The following is a 14,563-nucleotide window of genomic DNA, read 5'->3' on the forward strand; positions in this document are numbered from 1 at the left end:
TCGGTAGCCAAATGAAAAGCATACTTTGTTATGTAAAACACAAAACACAAACCTGTTTTCCATTCGGCCAACTAATTCTTTGTCAGCCTTCACTGAATCTTGTTATTTTGATGCAAAGGAAACTTGGTTGTTGAACTATTAAGAATATTTTTAAAAATAATAACCCATGAAAAACCTGAAGGTCTGTTGGGGTGACATCTGAATTACATAATTTTTCATTTAACTTCTTCGTTAACATTGCAACAACAGTCTCCTTTTCTCATACAGAGTTCACTGCAAAGTGAATCTGCAAATATTTTTAGCACTACTTGTTTTGTCTTTCTCCAAAGCAGAAGTATTTTTTGCTGACATTAATGTCAGATTCTCTTTTCTTTCAGGGGAAAAAATGAGTAATGAAAATTAAACTGAATTTAAAGTGAGTTTTTAACAGGAGTTTAGAGCTGGTCATCTTGGGGTTTTTCAGTAGGATAACAACAATTATAAGAAATACAAAAATTAATTTCACTTCTGTCATTAAAGTCTGCAAATGTGGCAGTACATAGAAGCAATTAACTCGCATATGTTTTATTATGGTGGCTTTCACAGTAAAACTATCAGTGTTTTGGATTGATTTCTTGTAGTTCAGTTATTACAAAAAGAAAACAATTGCAAAAGAGTCATGTTTGTCGCAGGTCAGATGTGGACATGTTATCTCAAGTTATAAGATCACTGAGTACTCACTCAAGTGATGACTCCATTATAGTTTGTAAAAGCAGTATACTTTATTGGACTTGTGGTTATTTCTTTAGAGAATGGACATTGAGTTCTCAAAAAAAAACCCTGGCATTTTGCTTCCTTAATTACTGGAGTTCATGATTGAATGTTAAGAAGTAGCTTACTTGCAGTTGTGACCTCTGAATTCGTATTTGAATTGTATCTGAGCTCAATATCACTGGGTAATTTTAATTTGCCAAAGAATATCATACTCGTACTTATCTTCACTAAGGAAAGTTGCCAAACAAAAAACACAGATTTTTTTAAAAAGTCTCATGAGAACTGTTTGCTGTGTTTGGAGGAAGAGAGAGTTAATGTCTAAGAATGCTGCCAGAAATTTAGTGTGGTCTTTGCAGGATTGCACATGACCAGGTTTTATAGTAATGTATTGGTGATCAAGGGCTCTTCACATCACATTTGAGGTATTAATTATGTCCTTGTTTCTAATGGAGTGTTCCTTAATGGCAAGAGCCGTTTCTCTCCCTACTGCTGACTTGTCCTGTGGCTTTGAACATAGTTATTTATTCTTTGCTTGGGTTTACTCATGTGCGGAATTAAGTTTTACATACGTCTTAGTGTTGTTGCAATGCTTAATTAATATTTATAGAGGCCTTTGACATCCTGTGATGAAAGGAACTCTGCAAGTGTTCAGTAGTGGTATTATTTTATTAGTGAAAATGCAGGAGGAGTCAGAAGGATACCAGTTTTGAATTCAGAGTGAGCAATGGAGTCATTCTGTAACCTTGAGCAGGTCGTGCAGTCTCTTGTTTTGTTACATATCCTGGGAAAGCTCTGTTTTGCAGCATGTGTTATTAAATGCCATCCTTTCCTCCCCCAAGTCCATTCTGAGGAAAAAAAGGTAAAAAGTGAACAAACACACACAACTTTACTGAGCTGCTAAACATAGCAGGTATTTCTTAAGGAAACAGATCGTTAACGGGGGCAGAGGGTGAGAAGGGAGTGGATGTGACAGTTGCATTTCAGAGTCAACATGAGAACTTGAGCGTGTGTTATCTGGTCACAGACCAGACTGGATTTTGCCTGTTACAGATCTCTCTCATTTGAGTTGAGTATGCACCGTGCTTAACTGCAACTTCACTGTATATAATCTTTATTGCATTCTAAGAGCTCACTAATCCATGATACTCAGCTGGTAAACAAGTTCTTTTTTCAGACTGAATATTGTCTGTATTTGAGCTTTGTGATTGTCAAGATTGATAGTCAGCTCTTATAGCATCTTGTATTTGACTATTGCATAATAATATAAATCTCAGTCACTTGTGAGGTTTTTTCCTCAACTGACAGAGGAAGGTTATGATTACATACTGTCATTAAAATTACAAGATAGTGAGGAACTTTTGAAAAGTATACATCTGTTTCAAGACTGAGCCGGCTAGACATTTACCTAATTATATAAGGCACAATAACATTAAATAGTTATTTGCCATGCTTCACGCATGCAAATACAGGGTTTTTTATTTCCTTTATTTTTTTATTTCCTACACAGTGCTATATCTGCATTTTATTCATTGCACAAAACACATAGGTGTGGTTTACAACAAGGGGCATCACAACTTTTATTTGAAGCACTTCAGCAAGGTGAGTAGCTTACCCAGTGAAGTGTGAGGCATAGCTGAATGTAAGTGCCAGTTTATGCCAGTGCAGTACAGTGAATTCAAATTGAAAGCACCTGGATCTTTGTCCTGCTTTATTGCAGTCTGGCTGGACAGCTTGTTCCTGGGGGCTTTTTACTTGTCTTTAGTCCTGCTTCAGCTCTCAGCTCAGCTGGCCTAAGGATGAAGAGGAACAGTGTTTGTCCCTACTGAGGATAAACAATGGTTTGTAGTCTTGAAGAACAGCAGTTATTTAAACCCCCATGCTTTATATGACCCTAGTTATAAGCCTTAATTTATGGAGCGTGCCTTGTAGTAATGGAATATCAAGAATTTACCTGCCTGGCTTCAGCTGAATATGCTGAACATAGATTTAGGTAGATTTGTTCCATGATAGAGTAATTTGTTGAGATTTCTACAGCATTTTCCAGAGCTGGAAAATCTGTTACTTGCTTCTGCCTTTAACTTAGACTTCCTGGTATGGATCATGACAGGCCTGGAAGTTTGTAACTGAATATTTGCAGCAAGTAACTGAATGAATTTTCTTACCTGTTAAAAATAAATATTGCCTCAGGTAATAAATGGAGTGGAAAATACAAACCTTAATACCTTTGCCAAGAAAATCTGAGCAAGCTGTACAGAGTTGTTTGAACTTCTAATACATTTAAAAAACAACCTTAACTTGCTGGTTCTTCCACTTTGACCTACAACCAAAGAATAATAACTTAGTGTGGAAAGCCTTGTTCTTAACTTCACACTGATAAAATTAAATAAATTCTACCTTTAGTATTCTGATTTAGTATAATTAAAATAATGACTTACAGTTTGATAAATGTTATTTTCATTACTACAGTGCCCTGAAGCACTGTATGTGGAAAATTTTATAATATTACACAGATCTGGAGGTATGTAATGTGCTTGTCAGACTATTAACTTGCATAAAGTGTTTTGGTTTTTGTTAGCATATAAATTTAGAGTGTTTCTTTGGAAACTGAATAAAAGTAAGCAGTCAGATCCCTTCCAAAATGAAATGTAAATTACACCACTATGCAACTGTGAGGGTATCCTTATAATATCCCCATGCAGGTAGAATTCAAGCATCTTGCCGTTCAGTAGAAGCTGCCTGTAAGCAGTATGACTGTGGCTTGGCTTGGTTTGGTGAGGGATTTTTTCCCAGTAATTCAATAGTCACTAAATAGAAACTGCTTCACTGATATTTATATTTTAATTTTTTTCTTGATCTGAAGTGCCATGTCATGAATGTTAAGAAAGCCTCCAGTATTTTCAAGTGTGTTAAAAAGTGCAGCAAGTAACACTGTAATAATGTTGTCTGATGTTTTCTTTATTTTCCCCTTCCCCTACAAGTCTGTTCTTTATCTGTAGATAGTCTGGATCTTTACCAGGATGGCTTTTAGGTCCTAGGGTTTTATTGACTGAGAAGCACAAATATATATAAATGTCAAAGTTTAAAATAAATGTAACTGCTTGTTAAAGATTCTGTATAATCCAGTTTTTTACTGTCTGTGCAGCCTCTGCTGGTGCCACAAATGATGTTCTGGCAGAAAGCGTTTCATTTGATTAAACTGTATTATACTTATTCAGTATTCTTTTCTGAAATGTCACATTCTGACATTAAAACAAGTGTCATAATTGTTGTGTGCACTGTGGCATAGTTACCTTACTATGGGAAATAAATAAATTTCCTGTGACTTTTGTAGTGTTGAAAAATAATTCTTTTCTTGGCATTTAAGAATAGAACTTTGTACTCTAAGAAAGTACGGAGCTCTTTTGTTAAAATCAAATTTATGCTGTAGGCAGGAGTTAGCATTTCATTTTTAACTGCAGTTGTATTAATAGTATTATTTTAATAGCACTTCTCATACATATCTACGAGAATGCACTATTAAGGTGGCAGTAATACTGGTGTCCCAGTTTGTAACACGTTCAAAGCCCCAGTAAGACATTGGCAAAGCTGCCAGGAGAGGTTTGAGCCTCACTTGTGCAAGTGATCTGGGCTGCTGAATGCAGCGGTGTCCTGGTGCAGACCTGGAGTGGAGGGTAGCTCATTTAGCTACCTGCTGCAGTCCTTCTGCAGAGGATGTGTCAGTAATTAGTTTCCTGCTCACTGGACCACTAAGTACAGAGCTATGTTTTTGTTCTATGCTAATACATTTTTTAGAGGAAGTATTCCAGAGCTGCATTTCCAGCTGGTGACACAGAGCTGGTACTGGTTAGCAGTGCCAAGTGCACTGGCAGCAGGGCAGTCTGGTGCTGCTCATGTTCAACATCTGTATTAATGAACGTGCTCTGTTGGGATGGAACAAACCCTCAGCACCTTTGCAGGTGATATCAAATGAGGCTGAATGGTTGACTCCTCTGGAGATTAAGGTTGCCATTCAGGGGAAACACAGTAGGCTGGAGAAAAGGGCCTGACAAGCCTCTTGAAATTTAACAGTTGTGGATGGAAAGTACTACATCTGTGTCAAAAGAATGCCCTGCTATAGCCTAGGCTAGACATCCACTGATTAGACTGTAGCTCTGCAGAAACAACACCTGAAGGTCCTGTGAAAGAAAAAGTAGAATGTGAATCAGCAGGATGTCCTTGCTGTTAAGAAACCAGCCATGTGCTGTGCTGTATTAGCAAGGATATAGCCAGTGGGTCAGGAGAAGGCATTCAATGCTTTGAAGTCCATCTTTAACATACTGTGTCCAGGTTTGGTTCTCATAGAGGGAAGACACTGATCTTGAGGATTGCCAGCTCTCTCTTCCCAGTGAAATAACTGACTTGTGTCCCTGTAGCAGGCACAGGTTCTTCCTTGATTTTATTCTGGTAGCTGTTACCCTTTTACTGGTCTGTGCTGTGTCTTGGGGCTGTCAGAATGACACAGGTATTTTTATTGGCAAACACAGATAATGCAGCTTTCTACATGTGTGAGTAGTTTGTAGAGGAAAAGAAAGCTTTTTGATGATCACATAAAATCCTAAAGTCCTGAAAGGAACTATGTCTTGCCAAAGGGATGTCCTGATAGGATACATTACAGGACATCTTAATTACAGGCAAATTTCTGACCTCATGTTTTGCCACTCTTGGGCTAATTTTACCACTTTTCACAGTTGTCTAAACATACTTTACCTGTGTCTTTGGTGTGCGTGGTTGTGCATGCTATGAAATAATAATTATAGTTCTGCAAGAGCTCCAAAGTGTTTAAAGCCTGAAGTAGGGGAGAAAACTTGCTCAGTTCTTACATTTTAGAATTTTGGCTGTAGCTCTCCATTTTCTTAATGCTTTCTTTTTTTATCAGTTGGCTAACATGTAGGAACTTCAAATTGTATCTGGAAGCCAGTTTTTTAATATATCAGTAGATAGAAATTGTACAGCTGGAAAGAGTAATTCTGCTTAAAGGAGTGCAAGCAAGAAATACAGAATTTTTAAAAATCTTTTTTATCTTTTTAACATATTTCAAGGTTTTCTTATGAAGAGGTGACTCTTAAAACTGAAATTGCCCCCTTTAGTTGCTGAAGAGCTGAGAAAAAAAACCTCAATTTCTGTGAGCATTTGTTACTGTACTGTAGGGCTTATATCATCCAGCTCTCTAAAGAGCCCTTTATGCTCGCGTATAGAATATATCTAGAACACACCACAAAGATACAGGTAGATAACGGTGTATATAGATACATCACAAAATTCTATATATAGACTACACGACAAATAATTAATTTTCCTCTGTTAACAAGTGTAATAACAGTTGGTAAGGAGAATTCCTTAGAACATGTCCTTTGAGCTGAGTGAGTTTGCTGATGTGTGGAGTTGGTTGTTATCCCCAGCAGTGGCCAGCTGCTGATGCTGTGCTGCGATAAAGGCCTATCGCTTGGGCCAGCCACGCTGGTAAAGTGCACAGCGTTCTTGCTCTGACGCTGTTCTGGCTTTCAGCCAAAGAGAAGAAAAAGCAGCTTACTCTTGAAAAGGAATAATCTTTTGAAAATGCTGCTTTAGAGCACTTCTAAAAACACCCTTTCTGTCTTTTATTTAATACATGGTGAGTATGTGTTGTGTTTATATCAAATCCACAGCTTTCCCTGGGAGAGAGAGAGGACGGGCTTTTTATCTTACATAAGGTGTATATACTATTTACGCATGTTGCAAATATGAAAGTCTAAATTTCATACTCTGAAGGACCGAGTTCTGCTATCGAGATTTCACTTAGATTCAGAAAGTGTGGGACAATAATCCTTTTCCTAGATGGCCAATTTTGAACTGCACAGTTTATCCCTTGCATCGGTATTGCAGTTTTTCAGTGATGCTTTGAATTTCTGTCTCACTTCAAGCAAACAAATAATTTTTTTTCCTCTCTTTAAAGATTTTATACTCTAGGTCTTCAGGAATGCTATTCTGAAGTATCAATTGTTTTTCCTTATAAACATCAGAAATCACTTGGCCTAAATTAATTTCATATTCCATTTTTGTCAGTTCAGCCTAAAGACTGACTTTTAAAATGGCTATCTCCCATGTAAGCATATTTTGTATGGCTGTCTAATCTATGCATGCAAGCATTGCCTAATAAGAAAGAAGACTGTGATGTTGAGTATTTTAACTTCTGCTAAAATAAAATATATTAATCCCATTTTGACTCTTTTGATCAGCAAGATCATAACTCTTTATTTACATGGCTTAGTCTAGTGGAAGTAATTTTACCTTTTAGGAATGTAGGGTCTGTCAGCCCTGGAATTTATTCCATGCTGTGTTACATCTTGCTTCTGTTTGATGTTCTCTTTAAATGCACTGGAGCACACTTGCATGTTTGTACATGCCACACTCTTCTCATGCTGCTGAAATAATGAAGCATGCCTGTTGAGTGGGATATATTAAATGAAAGTGAAGTAAAACTGTAAGGATTTCTATGCTCCAGTTGTGTTGCATTTAATTTTGCTTCATTTTTGGTCACTGACATCCAGCTTCCTGATATGATTTAAAAGCTTTCATCCCTTTTTGAAGCTGTAGGCCGCCAATGTTCATTGCTGCAGCAAGAAGGGCTTGCACCTCAAGGAACTCACTTGGGAGTTGGTAGTATGCCTTTTCTTCATTGCTTATGACCCTTAGTTGTAATAATTTTATGCTTTTTAATGCATTACTGTGAGTTGAATTTGCTTCCCATATACTCATCTAAGTTCCAGAGAAAGTCCGAACAAGTGAAGGTCAAGGACAGAGCTTGATGAAGAGAAATAAAATGGAAGTAAATGAAAACCACTTGCCAGTGGCCAGCAGCAAGATGTTCATGAGATAGCACAGTTGAAGACATTTCACTTTGCTGGAAGAGGTTTTGTCCCTGTATGGAGTGAAGGGAGCTTCTGTTGTGGAAGCTACACCTAGACTTGAGCTTGTTAAAAGGTGTTTTGCAACACATCTGAGACACCAGTGTGTGATGCCTAATTCTGCTGATATCCAGGCTGTATAACTTAATATCGAGAAAACTTTCAGCAATGTTGAGAAGTTAGGTGCTTGTAGTTCACTTGAAATCCTTTTGCTTCAGATCTTGACCAATATTGGATACCTTATTGTTGGATAAATTTCTGGTTTAATCGAATCTTGAGTCTTTCCAGCTGTTTCCAAAAGACTTGAAATATATTTATGGTCTGATATTTTGGATCACTAGAGGCTTATCTGTAAGGAAGAGTTATTAATAGCTCAGGTTTTGCTTCTAAGTGACAGTGGTCTGTGCATGCAAATAATTTTCTGCTTATGGTGAAGGCCTTTAGTTCTGGCTAGTTGTGGCTGATGGCTTGAGGGAAGACTTAGCAGTTCAGGTGATGTGGTAGCTATATAGATAGAAAAGTGCTTCTGGTCCTGCAAGTGTGGTTTCAGAATCCCAGTGTTCTGAAAGAGGATGCACAAGTTGGCTCACAATTTGGAAGCAGGTTTGTAAATTGCCCTATGCTTATCACAACACAAAGAACAGCGTGCACCTGTAGAAGTTTATTGCCACTCCTGTGTCATAGTGTAGCTAACTCAAGTTGACTGTACTGAAATGAGGTGAAGTGTGAGGTCAGGAGGAGGGAGGAGGACTCACAGTACTGGTAGTGCGCATCTTCACCTGTGAGGAATTTCGAAACTCTCACACCATTGTCCTGTGGTGTTGCGAAAGGAACTGGGAGTTGCATGCACTTAAGTGCCATTCTAGGAGTTTTCATTTCTTATATTTCACGTTTACCTTTTTTGTGCAGTTTTAGTTTGAGGGTGACCTTAGAGGATTATGGGGTTTGTGTAGACTAATACTGTGTGGCGCTTTATCTCTGCCTATCAAAGTGTGTTGGCAGCAGATAGTGTGCAATATGTTTATGTCATCTTGTCTCACAGTTCAGTTTGTGACAGCAAGAGCTGCCTTTGAAGGCAACTTCTGTCCTCTACCTGTGCCTTAAGCCCATCATGTTGTCAGAACAACTCTCTAAAATAGAATTTTCTGGAAAAATTAGTATTGGAATTTTACAGGAAATAAACAATTTCCAAAACAGGTAAATTGTTTTGAGGGAGAACACGTTTCTTGAATATCTGGTTTTGCCTTTTTTTTTTTTTCCCCTTAAAATGGATGTTTTGATAACATGGGCTTCACAACTGGTTTCTATTAGGTCTCTAGTTAACTAGTGGAAAAAAAACTCCTTTCTCTAAAATAATTTCTTTTGACTTAGCCAGAAGAGGTTGTTTTAAGAACATAGATAAGGTGTAATGCATCATAGATACTGGGTTTATTTGGGTTTGCTTTTTTCTAGACTGAAGATAATGTTTTGGATTACAATTTACAGTTTCTCATAATCTGTAAACTGTTAATATGCCTTACTTTAAATACTTGGAATTAAAATCTGTAATATGCTTTTAAAATACTTCTTAGTTATGTTGATTCTAAGATTTTGTGGGAGATCTTAAAGTGCAATTAGGTCATATTTTTAGATCAACACATGTTTTCTTGAAAAAAAAAAAAAACAGATTAAAAAGCTGGCTGCTGATTGCTATTTAGCAGACTTCCTCTTCAGGGTTGTGGTGTGTCCGTGTTCCCATTACAGTGTGCTCATAACAAAACCCGGAACCACACCCCATTGTATTACTCTAAATTCACTCTGCTTGGAGTTGATGGGTTTTATCCCCCTGTTGATCTCCTCAGTGTGAGCAGCTGTTTACTGGAAAGCACCTGATGGACCCTGAGTTTTCAGCAGGCCAGGAAGAACTGTCTTTTGGCTAATGAGATGCTAATGGGCAGCATTATCTCTGGAATAAATCGAGGAGGTGATTGAAAGCTTTGTCGATGTTGAATTTCTCAGAACATTTAACACTGCAAGTTAAACTTGTATTCAACAAGTATCTTGCAGTCAGCTGAAGAGGAAAATCATCGATCATAAAACAAATGTTAGTGAAATGCATCGAAGAGTAGCGCTCGTGTTCCCCAGAATAACAATAAGATACTTATCCTTCTAGTTCAGTGAACTTTCACCGTGGTTGTACGTTGTTAGTGTGTCTGTAGCATCTATTCTTGCTCTGTCATTTGGAAAGTGTAACTTTGTACCTCTGACGTGTTTGTGAGGTTTCGCTCAGCACTTTGTCAGGAGCTTTGGGGTCTCCTACATGTGGTGTTCACGTAGTTCCCTTACACCTTAGTAGAGCTTACGTGAATTGAAGCCTAAATAAAGTTTTGGTAAATGAAGTAAACCAAGTGTTGGTTGCTGCTGTGTTGTCGTTGTTGAGGATGCACCCAATGGAATATTAAATCTCTACTAAAAAGCAGAAGGGGAGGTTGTCCTGCAAAGCAAAAGGGTTTCTCTGCAGCCTTAGTCCACATAGATCAAAAAACAAGGCAGCAGCAATTGCAATCTCCATGTCCTAAATTTATCACAAAGGCAGACCATAACTAGGTGATTACTTTCAGGCTATGAATCTTTTGTCCTGGAATCCTTTTAAGGCTGCGTGTCACTGTAAGCTATAGTTTCAGCCGTGATTGTGAATGTGGTTCTTTTCTCTTTCTTTTCTATTCCCTTCTCATCTGCTCACAAAAGTAAGCAAAGTGCTTTTAAGTAGAAAGCTGCCTGTATGCCAAGCAGTTTAATGGAAGTCATTTTGTATTTTGATCCTACCATTTTTCAGCAGCTCTTTTGAGACATCTCCTTTAAAACTTCTTTTTAAACATTTGCCTCCTGCAAGAAAGTGTTTTGGAAATAGTGTATAGTTGTAACATGCGCTGCAGCCCAAAAGACATACAACTTTTATCTTGTCAAGCTATGTAAACATAGTAAAAGTAGCAATGTAGAATGATGAGGGTGTCACAGGAGAACTTTTTCATCTTGCTCACAATCTATGGCTCAAAGAAAATAAAAACGTCTGTCTCAATGCTATGACAGACAGTGCAAAGTACACTAAGCTCCCCAGTGCTTCACTGAAAAAGTGTAGTAATTGCATTTGGTGGTAACTTCAGGATGTTGTTACTAAGGACTCATCTTGCCCTTACCAATTTTATCCATCCATGAAGAAAGGGAGCCCAGCTTCAGGAAACCACTAAGTAATTTATTACTCTTTATAGGACCTTGGTCATTTAGAGAGTTCTTGGAAGTCCTCAATCAGGAACCTGTTAATACATAGCATCTCAAAATACTTTGGTAGGAATCAGTTGTGTAAATGTCTCTTTGCACTCTGGCTTTGGAGTAATGAGTGAAAATGAAAAGAAGGACATTTCTTTTACTGTATAGATGCAATTCAAGGAAAAGTCTGTACAACATGACAGCAAAGCTAACTCAACTCTTTTTTTAAACTGTGGTCAAAAAAGTCCTTTGATTTAGGTGTAAAAACAAAAAATTGTTCAGTACTATTATAAACTTGGGTTTTGTTTTTAATACTGTTCTGATTTTTATAAAATTTTCTTCTTAAAGATTGTGGGATATAGTTGTTAGTTGGTTCCCATTTGTAGAGTCTCTGATCCTACTCCTCATCTGTCAAATCATCTTTTTACATTAATGATCTTTGTCTTAATCTTTCCCTATAAAAAGAAATTACTCCAAGTAAGCTGGAAATTTGGCCTTAAATTTCTTTATAAGGAGAAGAGAACTGGTTAACAAAAATGTGATTCACCATAGAAACAGCTCAGCCAATAGTATGTATGCAGTAAATTAACTATTCCATGGTACTTTCATATTTAATACAGAACATAGCAACAAGATGATGGCTTGACAACAATAGCAGCTGCATGGTTGTTTTTTTGGTTTTTTTTCATTTTTTTGAAAGAATGTTCTTGTGAGAAAAAAATAGATTCCCTGGAAAGTAATTTATATTACAAGTTTCATCACAAAAATTCTGTGGGTGGATACAATAGCCTAGAAATTAAATTAGAGATTTGTATAATAAATGATAGGTTTGATTTGATGTGACACTTCTAGTCTCTTACAAGTGACATAGCTACAGGCAATAGAATAATCTCTTCCCCTTGTGAAGATAAATGTTGTATCAGACCAAACTATCTTATATTAAATTACAACTTCCCTTTTTATTTTTTTACCGTATGAAAAGATTCACGAGACTCTTCGTTAAATAATAGCATGACCCAATTATAGGAGTACTTTGGCCAAAATGCCTTGAAGATATTTTCTATTATCAGCTGTGTGATTAATTTATGTGGGAAACTGCCATAACAGACCTGATCTGAAAAAAGGAATTTTCCTTTATGCAGCATGTGGCATGATTGTGGCCATACTGAGCTAGAAAGGTGCTTTTCTTATCACAATTGGACAGAAACCCTCAGATAGAAATGAAGTATGATAAGAGGAGTGTGATAACTTGACTGTCTCTCTTGCAGGGAAGAGGTTTATGGTCTGTGTGGCTCTTACACAACTTGATTGTACTCAGACCATTGTTTCTCATGTTTTGGCAGAGAGAAGGAGCAAGAAAGGGAAGAACAGTTAATGGAAGACAAGAAAAGGAAGAAGGAGGATAAGAAAAAGAAGGACTCTGCTCAGAAGGTGGGTTTTGATATTTGAATTCTTTTATCCAGCTGAAACATAAATAGTGTTGGTGGTAATAAGATGTTAAATTTTTTTGTATTTTAACTTAAAAACGGATTGTTGAAGAGTGGTGCTCTTTAAAAACACTTTAAAGACACCACTCTTAGAGTGATGCTTCTTTAAAGAATCTTTTTTGCATCATTTTCCTGGAACTGAAGTGTTTTACTTGGATATTTCTTCTCCTTAGAGTGCTATGTAAAATGAAAGAATTTTTTTGATATAAAGTGTTTAAGTTACTTAATATGGCTTCTTTGGATCTTTCTCTACACAACTGCTACTTGTTTGAGGTGTTTGTGGACTGAGATACTGATGGGCTTTTGTAATTCTTGCAGTAAAACTGAGTAAATATTTATTAGAGCAGGAAGATCCTTTTTTAAAAATATCATTAAGGAAGTTTATATTAAATATTTACTACTGAAGATTCTGTTTATGTTTTGTGCTAAGTATTACTTGCATTTTACATTTTCTGTAGCAAATAGCACTTCTGCTGAAGTCTGCCAGTTCAAGTCTGAGTTGTGGAGAATTTGTAAGTCACCAAAAATTGGTTCTGCTAAGAAAACAAGTTTGAAACTTGGTGTAGTAGAAGGTCTGTATTTTGCACAAAACGTCTGGCAGGTTGTCCTAGGAATTAACTTGAAACAGGAGCTTGAGTCTCTTAGGGTATTATCCAGACTTTTTACCAGTAAAATCTTTTTTGGGCTTCCCAGTATAGCATAGGTGCAACCACCCTGGAGCAAGTCCAACAAAATGCCTTTAAGATGATTAAGGGACTGGAGGATCTGACAAATGAGGTGAGGCTGGGAGTGTTATGACTCTTCCTCCTGGAGTAGAGAAGGCTCAGGAGATCTCATCAGTGTACGTTAATATTTTGTGGAAGGGAGTAAAAAGATGGAGGCAGACTCTCCTCCACCGTGCCCAGTGGCAAAGCATAATGTGTTATGTACATATTCAAAGTCTGCCTAATCATAAAAGGACTCCTTTTTTGACTGTGTATGTGGCTGGGCAACCATTCAAACAGGTTTCCCAGAGAGGTTATGGTGCCCCTGTCTTTAGATGCTCAAAGCTGAGTTTCACATGGTCCTGTGCAATCCAGTTTTGATGATTTTTTTTCTAATTGAGAAGCCTCTTGGGGCCAGCTGGAGGACAGGTGTGGATTAGAGGACAGGTGGGAGCTATGGATTAGATTTCCAGAGGCTGTTCCTTCCAACATCAATGATGATGTGAAACTGAGAGCAAAAGACTTTACTTTCTTTCAGTACTCTGTTTTTCAGTTGCTTCAGTAACAGATCAGGTGATGAAAGATCACAGTGTTCACTCTTACATTCTGTGGGTTTCTGCTGAGAGCAGACAGCACCAACCTCAGTTAAATCTTGGCTTATCCAGGGCTTTTTCACCAATTTGAGTCTATCAGTTTAAACTGGGTGTGGATAAATGTGTGTCAGTTGTCTTCATCCAGTTGATTCATGTCCAAATAACAGTGCAAAAGAGCAGTTGCTACCGAAAAGGTTTCTCCAGTGTCTTTTTGCCTCAGTGTTGGTGCTGTTTAATGTTCAAGTACAAAAAAAGTATGTAGAACCAAGAAAGAGCAGACCCTTATGAATAAAGAGTAAAGACTTGAAGATTATGAGCTGATATTCAGTGATAAAAGGCAAACTTGAAAAGGCTGTACTGATCATCTTGATAACAGTGCTGTGTTTATTGAGGAATTGGTGCTTTGAATACAAAAGAGATTTGCCAGCTTTCCTGTGTGGTCTCTCACCTAGTAAGTTGTTCAGTACATATTCTACCACTCTCTCAGGAAGGGTAAAGATAAGTAATTTAATCTCCTAGAAGCCAAACTTGACAGTAATAGCTGGAGATAGGTAAGAATAGCAAAGTGGGCAGCCAAATGGACAAAATATAAATGTGTGTGTTCATTCTTACTGGCTGTGGAGGTGTTCACCAAATAAGCAGCAATGATTTCAGGGTGCCATTTTCAAACTAAGTTTGTTTAACATGAAACAGTTGTTCTGTCTGGATCATCTGAAACTTAAAAAGTAAAATTAAAAAAAAAATCACTTTAAGGGAAGTTACACAAACAAGTTCACAGCTTAAATATACCTGTGGTTGGTGTCCAGGGAGCTATTTGGTAGCTCCTCAGTCGGCTGAGATTTATTGCAGCTTCCCAT

At 37.4% G+C, this 14,563-nt stretch overlaps 1 protein-coding gene and 1 long non-coding RNA gene across 25 annotated transcripts in view; one reads left to right on the top strand and one right to left on the bottom strand.

Annotated features, from left to right (window-relative positions):
• TNRC6B (trinucleotide repeat containing adaptor 6B) overlaps nt 1-14,563 on the top strand; it is a 132,165-nt gene that overhangs the window by 66,628 nt on the left and 50,974 nt on the right. For 12 of the 24 annotated variants that reach the window (XM_077178594.1, XM_077178598.1, XM_077178596.1 and 9 more), the window contains 2 exons: nt 12,266-12,353; nt 12,868-12,921. In XM_077178594.1, the coding sequence (XP_077034709.1) occupies nt 12,266-12,353; nt 12,868-12,921 (142 nt within the window). Of the gene's footprint in view, nt 1-6,297; nt 6,404-7,363; nt 7,429-8,780; nt 8,874-12,265; nt 12,354-12,867; nt 12,982-13,111; nt 13,187-14,563 lie in introns of those variants that run through there. The other 12 variants (XM_054632330.2, XM_054632334.2, XM_077178602.1 and 9 more) reach the window with 7 other exon arrangements.
• On the bottom strand, nt 1,401-8,603 carry LOC129120052 (uncharacterized). Its single transcript, XR_008534175.2, has 3 exons — nt 7,060-8,603; nt 2,366-2,543; nt 1,401-1,598 (listed from the first exon to the last, which is right to left on the bottom strand). It is a non-coding gene; the product is annotated as an uncharacterized LOC129120052 (long non-coding RNA).

The sequence above is a fragment of the Agelaius phoeniceus genome, chromosome 5 (assembly GCF_051311805.1).
Source record: "Agelaius phoeniceus isolate bAgePho1 chromosome 5, bAgePho1.hap1, whole genome shotgun sequence".
NCBI classification, from domain to species: domain Eukaryota; kingdom Metazoa; phylum Chordata; class Aves; order Passeriformes; family Icteridae; genus Agelaius; species Agelaius phoeniceus.